This window comes from Musa acuminata, chromosome BXJ3-1 (assembly GCF_036884655.1).
Source record: "Musa acuminata AAA Group cultivar baxijiao chromosome BXJ3-1, Cavendish_Baxijiao_AAA, whole genome shotgun sequence".
Taxonomy (NCBI): Eukaryota; Viridiplantae; Streptophyta; class Magnoliopsida; order Zingiberales; family Musaceae; genus Musa; species Musa acuminata.
Genome location: NC_088349.1, coordinates 4,566,207 through 4,589,253, shown reverse-complemented (window position 1 = coordinate 4,589,253; position 23,047 = coordinate 4,566,207). Strand labels below are relative to the sequence as shown.

The 23,047-nt window shown below is 40.2% G+C and overlaps 1 protein-coding gene across 1 annotated transcript; it reads right to left on the bottom strand.

Annotated features, from left to right (window-relative positions):
* Nucleotides 1-465: 465 nt before the first annotated feature.
* On the bottom strand, nt 466-21,687 carry LOC135628341 (uncharacterized). Its single transcript, XM_065134961.1, has 6 exons — nt 18,378-21,687; nt 9,670-9,850; nt 6,168-9,299; nt 4,659-4,800; nt 4,206-4,320; nt 466-499 (listed from the first exon to the last, which is right to left on the bottom strand). The coding sequence occupies exons 1-6, from the start codon at nt 21,536-21,538 to the stop codon at nt 466-468; spliced, it is 6,765 nt and encodes a 2,254-aa protein (XP_064991033.1). The 5' UTR covers nt 21,539-21,687.
* Nucleotides 21,688-23,047: the final 1,360 nt, after the last annotated feature.

Below are 23,047 nucleotides of genomic sequence, written 5' to 3'. Positions count from 1 at the left end.
GATATCAAATGACTTTGTTACCCCTACTGATTCCCTAAATGCCGGACGCGTCGCCGTTCTTGGTTTGCTTTTTGTTCTGTTTGGGGCGCAGCATAGGATTTTGTGCTGGCAGTGTAAAGGCGTCAGAGAGAGTGGGGAGAGGAGCGCCCGGAATTCCCTTTCCAGCTGCGGCGACTTTGACCACATGGGGAGGAGACGGGACTAAGGACGAGCGTCGCGATGGGCGAAGAAAAGACCTAGATTGCGCCTTCGTCTGGTGACCAAAAACCAGCCTCACTCCCTCTTAACCCATGACCAAAATCAACATCATGTTTCTTCGTGTTTCTATCATTCTACTTGCAACGTAATTCAGTACAGTTAAAAAAAAAATTCTGCTGAGGACTACATCAAATTCAAGTGGCTTGTTTGTCCAGCTTGTTGGAGATTTTGGTTTTGCATTTATCAGCCCAAACTCCCATGGAGCTGTCAGCCACCCCAATTTCCCTTCATGTTCCAACACCTACACAACCAAACCAAAAGGTTTAGGAACCATAAAACACCAATCTACTTCTTTTTTATATCTAATTTTTGTTCATACAGACATTCCTCTTCTGTTCCCTCTCCTCACTTGGTAATCTGTCTTGTCACTTCCTCTTTAAAAGTCCCAGATGCATGGAAGGTTTCAGAAAGCATGCATGGCTTTTTGCTTGACAGCTTTTCATTGATCCCTGCTTCATGCAGACCCTAGAATAATGGTGAGTCTTGGGGACATTAGAATAACTCTTGAGGGCAGATACACCCACCTCAACTCCCATGAAATTTCAACCCACTCAATTTCTTTCTCCCTTTCTGCCTTCATTCTTTGTATCTCTCTCACTGCACTCTCACATTTCATTGTACCACAGAGATAAACTAATGCGACACCAGGAAAAGTTTCGCATATATTTTCACTTCTGCGAGAGAAGTGGTCTTATTTGTTTGTTTCTCACTTATATTTGCACAAGGGGCTCTTTCCATAGTCTATGATAGGTCTTTTGGCATTGTATGTGATATAGACATCTAGATTTGTGCATCAGTCATGATGATCATGAAACTCTGGTTCTTATTGGTTTGAGGGCTTGTAGTTGGGATACACAAACCTAGGAAATATCTCTCCTACCAAAGTCGGATGGATTTGTTTTGTACAATTTGTATACTGCAGAATCAGAGACCATTGGACCAGAGCTAGGACTTGAATTTTGTTCTGCTTCTAGATTTAATAATATGAAGTGACAAGGAAGAGTTGTCTTTCTGTTGTAACTAATGAATATACTTGCTTGCATTGTTGATGAATGGTTAATATCAATTGTATGACTATTGCAATTTGGATTAAAAAACACAAACCTATGATTATGCAAAACACAAATCTATGACTATTTTGTAATATTAATTGTATAACTAGCATGGTTTGATCAGTTTTGTTGATGGAATTCTTTCTCTGATCAATTAATTCATTCAGTTAATAAATATCCATGCATGAATGCTTACTTTGTATGATATTAGTTGCAGATTCAACACCTGCAGGCTCAACAAAGCATTTTCTGTGTCACATCTGAACTAGTCCAAACTTGCCGGTCCCTGGTGTTGGCACAACCTGGAGCATCATCCTCGGCACCCTAGCTAGAGAATTCATCCATCATTTCAAGAGATGACCATGTGTTGGAGAGATGCACACTGTGACACTGTTGGTTTACAATGAGGGAATCTTTTGAGAGCAGCATAGAAGGAAACAACAGCATATGACTGGAATTGGAGTAAGGCCAAGACATGTACCCCTTACCCTGCAGTCTCTTTCCTGATGACAGTGATCACAGGGCTTTTTGTATTGGGAAGATCAACGAGAACAAAGGATTTGTCAAATATGAAGAGCAAAAGGTCCCATGATTGCGTCATCCAATTGAATGGACATCGAGTGGTGATCTTCTCACTCTCCCCACAGATGCTATGGAAAGTGTTCCATTTTATTGGGAGGAAGTAAGAAGATGATAATAATAGAAGCCTATGAAGCCGACTATAAGCACACGCTCAAGTCTTGGCAGTAATGGCATAATCTAAATCTGTGGCTTATACAAATACACACTTGATTGTTGTTTGTGAACTAATCTGTCTTTCTACAATGCTGCAGTGTTGATCCCAAGTTGTAGTTAAAAAAACAAAGAGAGTAAGTTCTTAGGTAAGACATGAACTCTGCAACAAATGAAGGCAGGATTCATGTTCTGGTAAGCATATCAGATCCACACTATGATTTCATGTCCTTCTGTGCCATGTTCAGTAGATTCATGGGATATGCACACTGGTATAGATACTTTGAAAGGCAAGTAACAGAGCTAACTAAATATCAGTTATTAACTAACTGGATGTCCCATATGCATAGCTTTTTGTCTATTCTTGCAGGACATTAGCAATGGATATTGTCCACCGGGACCCAGTGTCTTGGATTCCGTCAAATGGGGAGTCATGATATGCATGGGGAATGGATTCTCCCATTCATCCAATTGGAAACTAACAGGTGAATTAATCACTCTCTGCCTGACTGGGGGGGCAATGATTCAGAGCAGGATTGAGGTCATCAGGTCAATCAGTCAAACAGCCAGAACTGGTTTCTGTTTGATGGCAGCATTAATGACAAACTAGCAGCCACTGCTCACAAGACTCTGCCACAAGATCAGCTGTTCTATCCAGTACCTACTGGCATTGACTGGTTTAGACAAGGTTTGTGCTGATTGGATTGATTCTGCATCAAGAGCATGAGCTAGGTTCATATATGAGTCGACAATCTTCCAATGTCACAAAACTAAACTGGACCAACTTTTGATCTGATATCAGAAAGCCTCTGCATACTTTTGTCAGCCTGTTGACCGTTCAGTAAGATTTACTAGCATCCCACTATGCAGTCAATCAGGACTTGGATTGTTCTGTTCATGAAACTAATTCGATTTTACAGACATTAGGACATTTGCCAGACTCCAACATGGGCATTGAAGGATGGTGAAGGACCTTTCAAGTTCCCTGAATTGGATCCTAGATAGGGATGATGATCCCAAGAACCTGAAACTCTTGAGGTAATATTTGACAAGGCATTGTCGATTGGCATCACATTCCCAATAATTCATTGATACTGTTTGCTCTGGATTTGCTGACATTGGAGCTGAGCATTGATAGCACAGGCAGCACTTAAAGGGCTTCAGTGGCTTTTCCAGACGGATTCAGATTGTTGTGCCAGTCATTTACGCAGGACAATTTGCGGCCTTCAAGGTGAAACACAAATGAACAAGCATTGATGAAGAGTGCAGAGCGAGGCTGCATGTGTTGCAGTGATGTGTACCTTCAAAAGTCTCATGATTTGGAGGTTAGCTTGAGCACGATGGCCGCAGAAGTCTCCTACTCCCAGGAGAGGTAACATCTCGAGTTCTTTTGGTTATTAGCACCTCACCAGCTGAGCACCAACAATTCCCTCCTGCTAAAATTCTAACAATTAAATCAAATTTTCAGGTAATGTGCCAAATATGTATAGCTTCTACAGTGTTGTGGGAGATATGCATAAGAACTACAACAACAGTCGACATGATCAATGACAATTCTAGTTCTTCAACGTGCACCTTAACCATTCTAATTATTGTGGAGATTCTTTTTTCGGTGAAACCTAACACTTGCTCCTCAGATTCCCCAGTGGTAAGATGGCCTCTTCATCTCTGGCTAATGAAGATGGATCTTCCTCCCATAATCCAATATCACCTTTCCCACCAAATCCCTTAACCTTGCAAGACTCCGACTCGAAAGGCAAGTTGGTGGTAGCATATTTACGCCTTTGTATTGATAATTGTTGGGATCCGTAGCAGAGTTCAGAAGATTGGATGAACAGAGATTGATTTATGATCTTCCACTAATTTTCAGACATTGCAGATGCGGCAACTCACCCAGCGGTGGAAGCTGCAAGCACGATGCAAGATTTTTCAGAGTCATGCACGTCAAGCAACGAAAACAAGTTGCCAAAGACGATGACTGCATCCAGCTTGGATTTTTTCGGCCGAAAAACCCAACGATTATAAGATCATCCAATCCTGGTGGAGGCTTTACATTTGCCAAAGACATGTCGTATCTGATTCGCCTCCTCCTACGAGTATCGTCGTTCGACAGCGGATGCGCAGGAGAGACGTAATCTGTGAGAAGTCCCACTAGAGGAGTACCTTTCCAGCCTATCTAGTCTGAGGTGTCTGCGCCGATCAAGACACTTAAACTCCTCCAAATCACAAACACACAGCATCTGATGACCAACGTTGCCTCGCTCACCGATCACGAACCCTGAGAGAAAATTCAGCTGTTTCAGTTTCATAATCAATCCCTGCCGGTAAATGTTCTATCGGTGCCATAAAAAGATCGAGACACCTCAAATTGCAAAAGCGGAGGTCTTACCAAGGATTCATTTAGGACGGTTGTAGAGCCTTTGAAGAGCATCAAAGTCCTCGAGCAGTTTTGCCGTGATACAACTTCCAGGTATCATTGCCACAGTCCCTTCCTCTGTTATCGATAGACGACGCACGAAGCTTTTGCTGGGTAGGGAATTTTATTTCTCCATAGGTACATTCATCTCCTTCCAATAACTGAGCTAGCGATCGCATGCATCCTACTAATTTTCATACCTTCAAGCTCCGGATTCGGCTGTAGAATGCTCCTTCTTTCAAACTCTTTGGTGACCTCTTCAAGCAAGTTGTTACCATCATTTTCTACAAATCCCTTTGCCACCCAGAACCTAACAAGATCCTCTTCACAAAACCCATGATCCTCGGGGAAAAGAGCAAAGGAAAGAAAGTAATGTTTGAGATGAGATGATATATTCTTGTAACTAAAGTTCTTCAAAAAGCTTGCTCATAGTCCAACTTTTCGCCTTTGTGATCAGAACACCTCCCGCGGTTAAGCTTATCATATCTTCCTGTCGCCGCACGACGCGCTCCTGCACAGCAGTTCCCAACCTTAGCCCTCACGTAGTAATTTGGAGTTTTGGTCTCTGGTTGCCGCTGCGCTGTCTAGTGGAGTGCGAAGTAAGTTTCTTCATGCATCAGCCCGCCCGCCATACAGGGCTAATTTAGTCAATCAATTTAGCTTTAGTCAAACTTTAATTTGACCTATCTTATTAAATTAGATTTTTAATATTTTAAAATATTATAAAAATAATAATTAATATAAAATCTATTTTTTTCATGAATTAACTAATTTAGATTCATAATTCTAAATTTAAAACTAATTAAATAATGATTCAACAGGATTACTCTATAAACCAAAAATCTAAAATCTTAGAAATTAATTATGTCATCAAATAATCTAATCCTAGAATCTCATATTCATACAAGTCACTATTCACTCAAATTGTGACACATGAGTTTAGTCTTGAAAGTAGGCTAAAAGATTGATGAGTATATTATTATTAGCTTTAATTTAAACATTTTGAGTCGGCAAGTTATGCTCAACAAAGCTAATGGATGACTCTGTGTTATGAAATTTGATGCGTAAAATAATGATATGTGTATCTTGAAGACTAACGGGCAAAATCATATTCTTATTACTTATACTAACTTCAAGTAAAAAATATTTGTACTTAATTTATAAGAATATTTGTACTTAATATTCTTGAAAGTGTTGTATATTTATCCTTACAAAAATTTTTAAAAAAATACTTACTCTTATAAATTTTATGTTAGCATACATGACTTAGTAACATAGATTCAGTGACATTCAAATCATGTATGTCCAAACACGCTTCAGTTATAATTAAGTGATAAAATCCAAAGCTATGATGGGACATACATGTACTGCAATGTATAATGTGTCCACAGCATAGTAGAACAGTCTTCAACGCCATGTTATTGTAAACGCAAATTAAACATAATCCCAAAGGAAAACTAGCAACTTTTTAATATATGTTTGCAGGAAACAAGATTAGGCACAAGTGACGCAAATGCCATAAGGTGTCATGGCCACGACACCAAATACCATTATTTCTTCACACCATCTTATCGTCATTTCTCTTCCCAAAACACAGCATATAAGTAGGAAAAGGAAAGCATGCGCTCGATGAAAGATGGACTCTTCCAAGGCATTCTTGTTTTGCAGAAGAATACCATTCTTCAACGACAGGCCGCTCGCCGATTCACCATTTTATGACTCTGTGCTGAGTTGGTTTCGTAGCTGACGGGCTCCTTGTTGTAGTGTACATATCGACTTCCTCTGTCGGTGTCTGCGTATAAGCTGACGGCAGGTATCTGCTGGACGATGTGCCAGTCTTCTCCTCCTCTAATGCATCGTTCCAGCAAACGGACGTCGCATACAACCACCACAACTAAACTGCTGTTGGGGGGTTGCACCAGTCCCGACAACCACTCGGGGAGGCGCTCCATGGCAGCATCGCTCATTTGCAGGCGTTTCAGTGCATCGACCTTCTCCACACACACGAGTGATGGGCAGCCAATTATCTCCAGCTTCCTGAGTGCCCCCAAGTTTGAGATCCTTTCCAGAGAAGGACAATCTTTGGTTTGTAGTAGTCCACTCGGGGATGGCAGGTTCTCCACGGCTTTCAGCTCGTTGGCTCCCTCAATAAACAAAGAGCTCAATTTGGTAGCATGATCCAGCAGGCCTTGTGGAAGAGATCTGAGCTTGGGGCAGTTACGAAGAATGAGTGTCTCGAGATTAGGCAGCAATAGGCGTGGCCGCTCTGGTGCTGCCGCTATTTCTTCTTCCGCTTCTCCTCCTCCTCGGTGCAGAGACCATTCTTCCCAGTTTGGCATCTTTGCTATAATCAACGATTTAAGCTCAGGAAAAAACGCAGTTGATGTTGGTGCGTCGTCCCCAAGAAATTCCGGCCCGATGCTTAGTACAGAGTTCGCACCGATAATTTTCAGATATTGCAGATGCGGCAACTCACCCAGTGGTGGAAGCAGCAAGCACGATGCAAAATTTTTCAGCGTCAGGCACGTCAAGCAAGGAAAACAAGTTACCAAAGACGATGACTGCATCCAGCTTGGATTTTTTCGGCCGAAAAACCCAACGATTATAAGATCATCCAATCCTGGTGGAGGCTTTAGATTGTCAAACACATGTTGTATCTGATTCGTCTCCTCCTCGGAATATTGTCGTTCGGCAGCGGATGTGCAGGAGAGACATAATCTCTGAAGAAGGGATTTATTCAGCAGCAGAGAAGTCCCATTAGAGGAGTACCTTTCCAGCCTATCTAGTCCGAGGTGTCTGAGCCGATCAAGAGACCTCAACTCCTCCAAATCACAAACACTCAGCATCCGATTACCAACGTTGCCTCGCTCACCGATCACAAACCCTGAGAGAAAATTCAGCTGTTTCAACTTCATAATCCCCGCCGGTAAATGTTCCAGTGGTGCCTTAAAAAGATCGAGACACCTCAAATTGTACAATCTGGTAATGCCCCGAGGCAGTGTGCACAGATGCTTGCAAGAGCGGAGGTCTAACACTTGCAGGTTGGTAAGTTGCCCGATGGATTCCGGTAGTCTGGACACGCTGGTAGAGCATAGATCTAAGTATCGCAGGTGAATTAAGTCCCCGATGGAATTTGGGATGCTTCTGGTTGCTGTTCCTCTGAGAGACAAGCAGCGGAGACACCGGAGTCTTACCAAGGATTCATTTAGGACGGTTGTGGGGCTTCTGAAGAGCATCAAGGTTCTCAGGCAGTTGTGCCTGGAAAAAACTTCAGGTATTATTGCCACATTCCCTTCCTCTGTTATCGATAGACGACGAATCTTTTGCTTGGTTGGGAATTTTATTTCACGAGCATTTACGTTGCTACATTCATCTTCTGCCAAATATCGAGCAAGCGAAAGCAGCAGATCATGCACCTTAGTAGTTTTTATATTTCCAAGCCCTGGATTTGGCTGTAGAATGCTCCTCCTTATAAACTCTGTGTAGTACTCCTCGGCTGTCTCTTCCGGCAACCTGCTACCTTCTTTTTCTATGTATTCTTCTGCTACCCATAGTCTAACAAGATCCTCTTGATGAAACTCATGGTCCTCGGGGAAAAGTGCAAAGTAGAGAAAGCACTGTTTGAGATGAGACGGTAAATCCTCGTAACTTAAATACAGGGCTCCCTTGAGTTCTTTTGGAAGCTTGCTCATAGTCCAAGCACCATTGTCGAGCACCTTTTCCCACTCTCCCCGGCTTTTCTCCTTTGTCATTAGAACGCCTCCCATTGTCTTGATTGCCAGAGGAAGACCATGGCATTTCCGAACGATCCCAATTCCTATATCTCTCAGGTTTAGGATATCTTTCTTCCGTTGTAGCGATGCGCTCGTGCACAGCAGTTCCCAACCTTCGTCCTCACGCAGCAATTTGACATTATGTATATGTACGGCTCCCATCTGGTTTGCGATCTTTCCGTCTCTGGTGGTAACCAAGATTCTTCTGATAGCCGTTGCACTGCTCAGTGGAGTACGAAGTAAGTTTACCCATGCGTCCGCTCGCCAGATATCATCGAGCACCAAAAAGACGCTCTTTCCGTCAATAGCCCTTCTAAGCATCGGTTCTAGTTCTGCTCTCTCCGTTGCTTGCCCAGAATCTATCTCTGCTCCTCTTATCATCTGTTTTAACAGATCGATCTCGGAATATACTTTTGAAACGCACACCCATAATCTGATTTCATAATTGTCGATAATCCTAGAATCATTGAATATCTTCTGTGCGAGTGTTGTCTTCCCTATTCCTCCCATGCCCGTAATAGCAAAAAGGCGACACGATCGTTCATTTCCCTTGTTCAACAACCCAATGAGATTATCTGTAGCCTTATAAATGTCACTTCCGGTAATGTCCGGCGGCACAAGCGGAGAAGTTTTAATGGTAATGACACTTATTGAGGCTTGCCGATTGATAGAAGCTAGCTTATTAAAGCTTAAGTTATCATTAGAAAGATGCTGGAGTCGATCATTCAGGTCCCTAATCTTGATACCAATTTGATAACGAAAGGGAACACCAACAAAGCATGAGAGAAGAGGGAAGCAACGGCGTACCCGTTGACCCAACGACGCCGATGATGGTTCTTCCTCCGCGAGTATGCCACCCTCCGCTTTGCAGAGGTCGATAATGTCGTCAGCTTCGTACATGACATCTTTCAGCTTGCTCACCCAGCTACCGATCGCCGAGTCTTGGATCTTCTTCCTCTTCGCAACCTTCAGCAGGCAAATAATTGTTTCCAGACTTTCCTTGAGTTTCTGCAACTCGTCATCCACCTCCAGCATCATCACAACCCTGTCTTGGATGAGATCGGCCAGCTTCTCGATGAAAATGTTCACAAAAGCATCTAAAACCATCGCCATTTCCCCTTAACTTAGTGGATGAGACGTATCTCTGTCGGACGACCTGGAAGCCAAACACTGTTGCTGTTTTCTTCCTTCGGAACGCCTTTTTCTTACGAGGGGGGGAATCATATATACGTTTCTCATCCGTAATAAACGACGAGTCAGCTTCCATAAAAAGAAAAAATCCATGTTTCTCACTTTAGCCCAATTCAGTCTCGAAAGGATGAATGCGATTCTATATACGTCTTGATAAGGTATATTTGGGACCCCAGTTACGTCACAACACACAACCTTGCCAAGTTAGCGTGAGGAGTACTTCCACGCACTAAGCAATAATCCATACCGAGGCACCCCTCGGTACGTCCCATCCCGAAAAGCTTGGGACGGCGCCGCATGATGCCGTTCCATGCATTCCGGGCGACGACGACACGAAGGTACCCTCTCGCCACTCGAGGATCGGTCGCTGCGCCAAATCCATGTACAGCCGATCCTCGCGCAATAGTATAAAAGCTCTTGACCGGCATCTGGCCAGGGGACGAAAAAATGAGGAAGAGAAGGCTACGACTAACTTAATCGACGAGGGGCCACTGTCGGGAAACCCCCGACGAGGGCCTTCTGTGCTGGAGCTCGGCCACCCCTGTTGCGCGGCCGCCCTGACCGAGAGACATCTCTCTGAAAGACGGAGTCAACGTCCCGACCTAGAGGCACCTTCCCTTATATGACGTCATCGCCCCGATCGAGAGACACCTCCCTGGAAGACGGAGTCAGCGTCCCGACCTAGAGGCGCCTTCCCTTAAACGACGTCACCACCCCGACCGAGAGAAGCCTTCCCTTAGACGGCGTCAGCATCCCGACTTTCTGAGATAGCCGGCTTCAGAACTTCTTCCAACATATCGTAAACTCTCGACGTCGACCCATGGACCAAGCTGTGCTGACTCATCGGCCATGGCGTACAAGTCCTCCAACACGTCTACAAGCCAATTCTCTTTAGATGAATCATAAAGTGAAAAACCAGTATTGACCTTACTGTTAGGAACGAGTCGACACTAAGTGGGGTGAATTAGTGCAACGGTAAAAACTACATTGGTTCAAAAAACCTTCGTACGATAAAATCATTTCCGACGAAAACTGTTTCGTAAAGATAGCTTGAAAGCTTATGTGAGCGTAGGCGTAGTAAAAGCATAGTAAGGAGAAGATGCAAGTTGCTATAAAAGTAAATTGCTCAAAGTAAATGCAAACCGAGTTAATAGTGGTTCGGTCGTCGTGACCTACATCCACTCTACCGATTCCTCTTCTGTTGAGGCCACTGGCATCCATTATCGGTCTTCCTTCAATAGGATAAGACCAATCACCTTTTACAACTCGATTCTCCTTTTACCGGGTTTAGGAGATAACCCTTACACCTCCACTCACTCCTCTCTCAAACTATTCTAACACGTAGAACTTTGAGAGAAGATTCACACAAGATTACAGCAGCGTTTCTTTCCTTTTTACTCTCAATACTTATGTCTTAACCAAGGATGAGAGGGTTATTTATAGGCTTCAAGTTGATTCAAACTTGGAGCTTAAAAATATTTCATCCCGGGTTTTCCAAGTACGGGCGGTACCAACACCTGACATCCTGATACTATGCAGTACCACTGCCCAGTCTGGGCGGTACCACTGCCTAGACCACCTGGGAGACTGGATCTCCCAGGCTGTGCCATCGTCGGTTGAGCTTTTAGGTACTGAATGAGCTGTTTAATACGACCCAATTCAACCTATTAAGGGCACGGTTGGCCCCTAATTAAGTTAGTAGGATTACCTCCCAATTCTAACTTAATTTATACTCTAACTATGATAACTAAGACATGATTACTGTAATTTATGTTCCGGTGCATCAATCACACTTCCGGCGAGCTTCTGGCATACTTCCAGTGAACATCCGACGAACTCTTGGCAATGCTCCGATGGACTCCCGGCAAGCTCCTAGACTTTGCAACGATCTTCTTGGCGAGTTCCGACGAGCTTCTATGGCAAGCTTCTGGACTTCTCGGTTGGTTCCCGCAGAACTTCCGATGAACTCTCGAATTCCCAACGTGATCTCGATCTTAACTCCGGCACAATACCTGCTTCAAGTCTTACTGTCATCGTAGTTAATCCTGCATACTTTTCTCAACATACAGATTAGATCAAACAAATTACAATTGACATCATCATCAAAATATGAGATTCAACACAAACATAATTATTATTAAGTGAAAAAATCCAAAAGCTTCGATGGGACATACATACACTCAGCTAGGTATAACATGTCCACGGCATAAAAGAACATACTTCAATACAATGTTATTGTATACGTAAATTAAACATAATCTCAAAGGAAAACGAGAAGATTTCAATTTGTGTTTGCAGGAAAAAGATTATCTTCTTAACCGAGAAGATTTTGAAATATGGATTATTATCTTTGTGGCTATGAAACCATGTAAAAAAAGAGAGGACCACATGCAAGTGCAACCCTTTATCAAATAGTAGTAATAAGGTACTATTAACCTATGATCAAACCAAATAGAACAATAAGAAACAAAAAACTTTATTGAACTTCTTAAAGAGAAAAAGACTTAATGATGTTGAATAATTCTTTGACTTTATGTGTGAGACTTGAATTAATCTACACATATGGATGTAATTTATTTATAGATATGAAATACAAGTCTCTAATCATTATAACTCCATCTAATTTTCTTTTTTAAAAAATAAGATATCTATTTGAAATATTTCAAAATATAATTGAACTTTTTAAACTAACAATTTTTTATCCCTAAAACTCTAACTAATTTTATTTTAAAAATAAAATATTAATTTATAATCTTCCGAAATATACTTCAACTTTTAAACATGCACCACTAATTTTCAGATATTGCAGATGCGGCAACTCACCCGGAGGTCGGAGCTGCAAGCACGATGCAAGATTTTTCAGGCACGTCAAGCAAGGAAAACAAGTTGCCAAAGACGATGAATGCATCCGGCTTGGATTTTTTCGGCCGAAAACCCCAACGATTATAAGATCATCCAATCGTGGTGGAGACTTTAGATTCCCAAAGACATGTCGTCTCCTCCTCCGAGTATCGTCGTTCGACAGCGGATGTGCAGGAGAGACGTAATCTGTGAAGAAGGGAATTATTCAGCAGCAGAGAAGTCCCATTGGAAGTGTACCTTTCCAGCCTATCTAGTCTGAGGTGTCTGGGCCGATTAAGAGATCTCAACTCCTCCAAATCACAAACACTCATCATCTGATTACCAACGTTGCCTCGCTCACCGATCACGAACCCTGAGAGAAAATTCAGCTGTTTCAGTTTCATAGTCAATCCCTGCCGGTAAATGTTCTAGCGGTGCCATAAAAAGATCGAGACACCTCAGATTGCACGATCCGGTACTGCCCTGAGGCAGTGTGCACAGATGCTTGCAAAAGCCCTACAACAGTCCTACAGCCGTCCTGAATGAATCCTTGGTAAGACCTCCGCTTTTGCAATTTGAGGTGTCTCGATCTTTTTATGGCACCGCTAGAACATTTACCGGCAGGGATTGATTATGAAACTGAAACAGCTGAATTTTCTCTCAGGGTCCGTGATCGCGAGGCAACGTTGGTCATCAGATGCTGAGTGTTTGTGATTTGGAGGAGTTGAAGTGTCTTGATCGGCTCAGACACCTCAGACTAGATAGGCTGGAAAGGTACTCCTCTAGTGGGACTTCTCACAGATTACGTCTCTCCTGCGCATCCGCTGTCGAACGACGATACTCGGAGGAGGAGGCGAATCAGATACGACATGTCTTTGGCAAATGTAAAGCCTCCACCAGGATTGGATGATCTTATAATCGATGGGTTTTTCGGCCGAAAATTCCAAGCTGGATGCAGTCATCGTCTTTGGCAACTTGTTTTCCTTGCTTGACGTGCCAGACTCTGAAAAATCTTGCATCGTGCTTGCAGCTTCCACCACTGAGCGAGTTGCCGCATCTGCAATATGTGAAAATTATCGGTGCAAACTCTGTACTAAGCATCGGGCCGGAATTTCTTGGAGACGACGCAGCAACATCAAACATTACTTTCTTTCCTTTGCTCTTTTCCCCGAGGATCATGGGTTTTGTAAGAAGGAGCATTCTGCAGCCGAATCCGGGGCTTGAAAAACTGATTTTTGTTTGGAAGGGCTATATCCACGGGAAGAGTGTGGTTTTCGTGGTGGATGATGGTGTGGCGGCGGATGTATGGGTGGGTAAGCATACATGGGACTCCACTCCACTAAGCAGAGCAGCTGCTGTCAGAAGAATTTTGATTGTGACCAGACAGCAAAACATTGCAAGTCGGATGGTAGCAGTAACAGATCCATAGCGTCAAATTACTGCGTGAGGGCGAAGGTTGGCAACTGTCAGACAGGAGTGCATCACTGCTGCCACAGGAGAACAGGAAAAGGTGCTCCACGATGATGCTTGGACGATGAGCAAGGAAGTTCTCATCTCAAACAGTGCTTTCTTCTTTGCTGTTTTCCCTGAGTACTATGCGTTTGGTGAAGAGGATGCTGTTAGGTTGTGGATAGCAGAGGGATTCGTAGAAAATGAAGGTAACAAATTGCTCGGAGAGACAGCCAAGGATTACTACACAGAGTCTACAAGGAGGAGCATTCTACAGCCAAATCCAGGGCTTGGAAGCATAAAAATTAGTAAGACGCATGATCAGCTGCGATCGCTTGCTCTATTTTTGGCAGAAGATTAATGCACCTACGGAGATGCTCGTGAAATAAAATTTCCTACCGAGCAAAAGCTTCGTCGTCTATCGATAACGGAGGAAGGGAATGTGGCAATAATACCTGAAGTTGTTTTGAGGCAAAATTGCCTGAGGACCTGATGCTATTCAAAATTGTTCGACTTGATCTGGCGGATCAACTTCGCTCGGGCCAAACTCAAGCTTGACTCTTGAAATTAGATTTAATCTTTTGAGAAATACTTTAAAATATTATAGAATAATAATTAAACGTGATCAAATTACTAGATAAGCATTTCGTTAAAAATTTTAGAATTTTAGAATCAAAAAATACTTCTAAATAATTGAATTTAAAAATCTATTTTTAATGAATTAAATAATTTAATAAATTCATGATCCCAAATTTAAAACTAATTAAATCATATCTAATTAAATAAATTAAAATTATTATTTTATTTAAAATAACATTTTTAATAATTAAATCAATCTTAAAATTTATTTAAGCTTAAAAAATTTATTATAAGTCAAGCATTCTTGACATGAAATTCTATGATAATTATTTACTAATCATAAATCAAAATTATTATTGTGCATTATAAAATTATAATGATTCTAATTTTAAATATTTTAAAATATAAATTAAAATTTATAAGGAAAAAATATAGGATCCTACCTCTCTTTAGATATTATCACCTTATAGAGATTCTTTCCTTAATTCTCTCGCTACCCCTCTGAAATAGGGGATAAGAAAAAGATGAGTCCACCCTTAAAAGATAAGAATAATTTAATTATTTTTAATTTAATTTATTTTTTTATTTTTACACAAAAATAGATTTCAAAATAAAGTCACATAACTGATTAGAGATAAATCAATTAATATTTTTTAACAATCATTATAATTTATTTATACATGTATATATATATATATATATATCCAATAAATAGTATGATGAAATATTGTAAGGTACTATGTTTGATATATGACTTACTAGACTATTTCTATTGGTGTCTTCGCATCATGATGACCTGTAATTTTTTTCACAAGTTATATTTGTAATGTAAACTACTCAACACAATTATATGTAGTATTATATGATAGAATCACAATAATATCATGAATTTAATCTTAAAAATAAAATTAATAATTATTTCAAAATAATACTTTTAGATAAAAATTTTAAGATTATGTAATCATAAAAAAAAAGACATATCTCTCAATAGTCCTCATGCAACTAATATCATAACTGGAATAACTCAATTAACTTGAACGAAACATAATTCAATTAGGATCTATCGAAACCAGCCTCAAATTATCATAGATTTATCTAATTTAGATTTGTTTAATTTCAATTAGATTATATAGGCTTGAATTTGTCGAGTTAGTTTAGAATTACCTTAAACTAGCTTGGAATAATTAAATCTATCTAATTTTGTTAACTAACGGGCTCAAACCAATGAAGGGAGAGAAAATTAGACTATATCGCATGATACTAACCCAGAACAAACCAATCGATTCAAGTATTAGATGAGTCATGTGTGTCACACATGTTTGTTTGAAATAATATGTTATATTAATATACAATAGGCTTACTAGAGGGATGATAATGTGTCTAATGCTAGTTACATAGTGCAATGGGCTTAGCTTCACGAATTGGGCTAAGCATCACTCACAAGTTTGGTGGAGCCTTACCAGTAAACCGGGTCATACTTTGTCTTACAAGTTAAGTTGTGTTTGACCATATGAGTTAAGTTATATCTAGTCATGTTAGCTAAGTCATGCTAGACCATGTGAGATAGGTCATGCCTTATCACATTGGTTGGGTCATGCCTAACTATATGAGTTAAATCATATTTAACAACACGAGCTGTATTATATATGACCATATATGCTAGGTTGTACTAGGCCACATGGCTGCTGCTTTGATCAATTAACTTAGCTTGGGTCATACCCTAATTTTACACATCTTATTAAATTAAAATTTAATATTTTTAAAATATTATAAAATAATATTTAATCTCAAATATATTTATCATAAATAATTAATTTAAATTCATAATTTTAAATTTAAAACTAATTAAATCATAAAAATTCACAGTAATTTCTTAAAGCATAAATATGTCTAATTAAATAAATTAAAAATATTATTAAATTGACTAATTATTCTAAAATCATAATTCAATGATCATCATTTATTAATAATAAGATTATAAAATTTAAATATTATTATGCATCAAATAAATTATAAAAAATTTAATATAAAAAAATTAAAAAAAATAAAAATGATTAAAAAAGAAATAGATGATCATACCACTTCTCAAGGATCCTCTATTGGGAGAATCATTTTCTCAATTCTTCCACTACGCTGGTGAGGAATGAGGGAGGAAGAGCCCCGTTTATATAGAAGAAAATGAGTTCTCCTCAAAAGGTAAGCAATAATTTATTTTATTATTTATTTTACTTTGACATATAAATATATAATTATTATATTTATTTATTATGGTTCATACACTAAAATGAAATTTAAATTATTTAATTTTCAAAATTAAATCACTCGATAACAAATAAATTAATTAATAAAATTCTTAACTTATTCACATGATTAAAAAAATCAATTTTAAATATTTTCCTAACCATACTACACAAACAAGAAAATTAATAATTTAAATAAAGTAACACACTATTTATGATAATAATTTCTATTAAGGGAGAAAAATCATTTATGATTATAGATAATATTTAGATTATGTAATTATTTAATTGATAGACTAACTTTTTTAGTTTCCCACACTATTAAGGAAACTACTTTTAGTTATTTCCTTAATTATAATGCACAAAAAAGGAAATAAAAATTCAAATAAAGGAAAATATTAACTATGTGAATTTGATGTATGGTAAGGGGAGAAGTTTCCCGTTGATTGCATTCATCCCCTCCTAGAAAATTTGATAAGAAAATGATATGAATTCAACTTAGTTCATAGTTGAAATACTAAGTCAAAAATAAGTTAGAAAATATTTAGATGCAGATCTACCTCTAGTTAAGTTTTTTTTTTCCCACTTTTTGTTACATAATGTCTAAATAACTTGAACAAACTCATTCAATAAATTTGAATTTTGATAACACAAGTAAAATGGTGATTGACAAGCATATAAAAAATTAATTATTTTTTATAAAATATATATTCAATAAATTATTATAATTTTTAAAATTCAAAAATATATTGTTTGTTGACATAAGATAAAATTTGGAGCTACATGTATACTACTCAACAAACTCAAACAGTTGAAAAGAAGATAATCCATCAAACTATTCAATATACATATTTTTAATAATTCTAAAATAATTCATATATTACTTGTGCCAAAATAATTAACATTATATTTAATCTTCATTAGATCTCATGGCATTGGACAAATAATATCATTGACAATAATAGCATATATATTATTAATGTCAAGAATGATAACTTAAATTATATAATGGATACAGGTCAATTCTAATCCCTGACTTCAAAAATAATATTCGACATCAAGAATATATATATATATATATATATATATATATATATATATATCATAATTACTAAAAATAATGCTTCAACAGGATTACTCTATAAACCAAAAATCTTAAATCTTAAAAATTAATTAGGTCATCAAATAATCTAGTCCTAGAATCTCATATTCATATGAGTCATCATTTTGAGTCAATAGATTATGCTCAACGAAGCTGATGGATGACTGTGTTATGAAATTTGATGCGTAAAAAAATCATATTCTTATTACTTATACTGGCTTCAAGTAACCTACTTAGCGTTTATATTTGTACTTAATATTCTTGATAGTGTTGTATATTTATCCTTGCAACAAAAAAAAATTTACTCTTATAAATTTAGTGACATCCAAATGATGTATTGCCCAAACACCCCTCAGTTATAATTAAGTGACAAAATCTAAAGCTATGATAGGACATACATACACTCGCCAGGCATAGAGAACATACTTGAACACCATGTTATTCGAAACGCAAATTAAATACAATCCCAAAGGAAAACGAAAACATTTCAATTTACGTTGGCAGGAGGAAACAAGACAGGCACAAGTGACGCAAATGCTATAAGGTCCCATGGACACGAAACCACCGACCATTACTTCTTCATACCATCTTATCGTCATTTCTCTTCTCAAAGCACAACAGCATATAAGTAGGAAAAGCAAAGCATGCGGTCGATGAAAGATTGACTCCTCCAAGGCATTCTTGTTTTGCAGAAGAATGCCATTCTTCAACGACAGGCCGCTCGCTGATTCACCATTTTATGACTCTGTGCTGAAGTTGGTGTTGTAGCTGACGGGCTCCTTGTTGTAGTGTACATATCGACTTCCTCTGTCAGTGTCTGCATATAAGCTGATGGCAGGTATCTGCTGGACGATGTGCCAGTCTTCGCCTCCTCTAATGCATCGTTCCAGCAGACGAACGTCGCATACAACCACCACAACTAAACTGCTGTTGGGCTGATGCACCAGTCCCGGCAACCACTCGGGGAGGCGCTCCATGGGAGCATCTCTCATTTGCAGGCGTTTCAGTGCATCGACCTTCTCCACACACACGAGTGACGGGCAGCCAATTATGTCCAGAGTCCCGAGTGCCCCTAAGTTTGAGATCCTCTCCAGAGAAGGACAATCTTTGGTTTGCAGTAGTCCACTCAGGGAGGGCATGTTCTCCAGGGCTTTCAGCTCGTTGGCTCCCTCAATAAACAAAGACCTCAATTTGGTAGCATGATCCAGCAGGCCTTGTGGAAGAGATCTGAGCTTGGGGCATTTCCCAAGAATCAATGTCTCGAGATTAGGCAGCAATACGAGTGGCCGCTCTGGTGCTGCCGCTATTTCTTCTTCCGCTTCTCCTCCTCCTCCTCGGCGCAGAGACCATTCTTCCCAGTTTGGCATCTTTGCTATAACCAACGATTTAAGCTCAGGAAAAAACACAGTTGATGTTGCTGCGTTGTCTCCAAGAAATTCCAGCCCGATGCTTATTACAGAGTTTGCACCGATAATTTTTAGATATTGCAGATGCAGCAACTCACCCAGTGGTGGAAGCTGCAAGCACGATGCAAAATTTGTCAGAGTCAGGCACGTCAAGCAAGGAAAACAAGTTGCCAAAGACGATGACTGCATCCAGCTTGGAATTTTTCGGCCGAAAAACCCAACGATTATAAGATCATCCAATCCTGGTGGAGGCTTTAGATTGTCAAAGACATGTTGTATCTGATTCGTCTCCTCCTCGGAATATTGTAGTTCGGATGTGCAGGAGAGACGTAATCTCTGAAGAAGGGATTTATTCAGCAGCAGAGAAGTCCCATTAGAGAAGCACCTTTCCAGCCTATCTAGTCTGAGGTGTCTGAGCCGATCAAGATACTTCAACTCCTCCAAATCACAAACACTCAGCGTCCGATTACCAACGTTGTCTCGCTCACCGATCACAAATCCTGAAAGAAAATTCAGCTGTTTCAGTTTCATAATCCCTGCCGGTAAATGTTCTAGCGGTGCCATAAAAAGATTGAGACACCTCAAATTGCACAATCTGGTAATGCCCCGAGGAAGTGTGCACAGATGCTTGCAAAAGCGGAGGTCTAACACTTGCAGGTTGGTTAGTTGCCCGATTGTTTCTGGCAGTCTGGACACGCTGGTAGAGCATAGATCTAAGTATCGCAGGTGAATTAAGTTCCCGATGGAATTTGGGATGCTTCCGGTTGCGGTTCCTCTGAGAGACAAGCAGCGGAGACACCGGAGTCTTACCAAGGATTCATTTAGGACCGTTGTGGGGCTTCTGAAGAGCATCACAGTCCTCAAGCAGTTTTGCCTCGATACAACTTCAGGTAGTGTTGCCACATTCCCTTCCTCTGTCATCGATAGACGACGAAGCTTTTGCTTGGTAGGGAATTTTATTTCACGCGCATTTCCGTAGGCACATTCATCTTCTGCCAAAAATTGAGCAAGCGATCGCAGCAGATCATGCACCTTACTAATTCGTGTACTTCCAAACCCTGGATTTGGCTGTAGAATGCTCCTCCTCGTAAACTCTGTGAAGTACTCCTTGGCTGTCTCTTCGAGGAATTTGCTACCTTCATTTTCTACGAATCCCTCTGCTACCCACAGCTTAACAAGATCCTCTTGAAGAAACTCATAGTCCTCAGGGAAAAGAGCAAAGTAAAGAAAGCACTGTTTGAGATGAGACGGTAAATCCTCGTAACTTAAATACAGAGCTCCCTTGAGTTCTTCAGGAAGCTTGCTCATAGTCCAAGCATCATTGTCGAGCACCTTTTCCCACTCTCTCCGGCTTTTCTCCTTTGTGATTAGAATGCCTCCCATTGTCTTGATTGCCAGAGGAAGACCATGGCATTTCCGAACAATCCCAATTCCTATATCTCGCAGGTCTTGGGTATCTTTCTTCCGTTGTAGCGATGCGCTCCTGCACAGCAGTTCCCAACCTTCGTCCTCACGCAGCAATTTGACATTATGGATATGCACGGCTCCCATCTGGTTTGCGATCTTTCTGTCTCTGGTGGTGATCAAAATTCTTCTGATGGCCATTGCACTGCTCAGTGGAGTACGAAGTAAGTTTACCCATACATCCGCTCGCCATACATCGTCGAGCACCAAAAAGACGCTCTTTCCTTCAATAGCCCTTCTAAGCATCGGTTCTAGTTCTGCTCTCTCCGTTGCTTGCCCATGATCTATCTCTGCTCCTCTTATCATCTGTTTTAACAGATCGATCTCGGAATATTTTTGTGAAACACATACCCACAATCGGATTTGATACTTGTCGATAATCCTAGAATCATTGAATATATTCTGAGCAAGTGTGGTCTTCCCTATTCCTCCCATGCCCGTAATAGCAAAAAGGAGACGCGATTGTCCATTTCCCTCATTCAACGAGTCAACGAGATTATCTGTAGCATTACAAATGACACTTCCGGTGGTGTCCGGCGGCAGAAGCGGAGAAGTTTTACTGGTAATGGCACTTATTGAGGCTTGTCGATTAATAGAAGCTAGCTTAAAGCTCAAGTGATCATTAGAAAGGTGTTGGAGTCGATCATTCAGGTCCCTAATCCTGATACCAATTTGATAACGGAAGGGAACACTACCAAAGCATGAGAGAAGAGGGGAGCCACAGCGTACCCGTTGACCCAACGACGTCGACGGTGGTTCTTCCTCGGCGGGTCTGCCATCCTCAGCTTTGCAGAGGTCGATAATGTCGTCAGCTTCGTACATGACATCTTTCAGCTTCCTCACCCACCTATTGATCGCCGAGTCTTGGATCTTCTTCCTCTCCGCATCCTTCAGCAGGCAAATAATTGTTTCTAGACTTTCCTTGAGCTTCTGCAGCTCGTCATCCACCTCCGACATCATCACAACCCTGTCTTTGATGAGATCTGCCAGCTTCTCGATGAAAGTGTTCACAAAAGCATCTAAAACCATCGCCATTTCCCCTTAATCAGTGGATAAGCTCTTCTGGTGCTGTTAGGTCTTTTTGTGAGTGGGAGAGGAGGACCGGGGGCTCAAGAGAAGACCAAGCTGCCACTCATCGTGAGAGTGCCCGTCGAGGGTTGGATTGGTCGTCTTTCGTGTGCATCCTGTTGGGCTGGCAGCTCACAAATTCAGCTCGTATTACGAGGATACGATAGCTACGTTTTGGAGACAGAAAAATAAGTCACGGGATTTCAAAGAAAAGAAGGATAGAAAATAAAGAGAAAAAAAGAGAAGAAGACAAGAATAACGTAGTGAGGTTGTTCTCAATCATCTAGCAGTGTTCTCATCTCATGTTAGATCAAATCTACAATAGACTCTTGCTGTGATTACTTGGGGAAGTTTTAGATATTGTAGACAGTGACGTGATCCTTGTATCCCAGTTGTTCTCTTGTGATTGTTGTTAGGGTTTAGGGCAAGAGATTGAGATTTGTATATTCATTATTCTCATAGTGGATTATCTCTAGTTTACCCTGTAGTTTTTACTCTTCATATTGGAGGGGTTTTTCACGTATATCTTGGTGTTTTATTTGATTATGATTCCATTTAATTCCGCTATGTAGTATGGTCTTCTAGTATTTGTTCATATACAAAGGTTATTCCTGTTTATATCCTCATCACATACACACGTTAACCGATCCCCTGTACTGACGTGACGATCACTATTCTTGTTGGATGCCACAAACCTGAAGACACTGACAAGGAAACGCCTCCACTTTAGACTTGTCAACCGAGAAGAATTGCTAAACATGGCCGGCGGCTCACTGTCAAACATGACGCGTAAAGCGAAGGCTCGCGGAAAAGGAAATCGTATAAGAGGGAAGCGACGAGAACGATTCGACCGGAACATTTGGAAGACGATCGGAACCGGCCCACGTTGGCCCAGAGACTATGGGATGAACATGTTTCATCTGATCCACCATATGATGTATCATGATTTCAACTTATTCTTAAAGTTGAAAGGAGTTTATCTATTAGTATTTGAGCCACGAGGATGTAGCCATAAGAACAAAGTAGATCGAGGGAAAACACAAATTGAACAAGCTAGCATTGATGAAGGTTGCAGAGCGAGACTGCCTATGTTGCAGTGATGTGTGCCTTCAAAAGTACGATATTTGGATGTTAAGCTTGAGTAAGTCAGGCTAATTACATATTATCTATTTTTTATATTTTTAAATATTATATTAGTATCCATATAATTATAAAAGTAAAATATCTAAATCTATTTATCATAATGTTGTCAGTTTTACTAACGAAAACACGAAAACGAAATGTAAAAAAGATAACTAACGGATTATGACAGACGACGACGCCATTGGAATTCATGGATATTGTCGATGAAGAAAGCAAGGTGAAAGGTACCGACCGTTCTGCCTCTGCATCGATATCGATGTAGATACCGTGCGACCCTTTTATTGTTCGAGAACTACGTCGATGTCGATGCCATGCGTTGAAAGGGTCACTCGG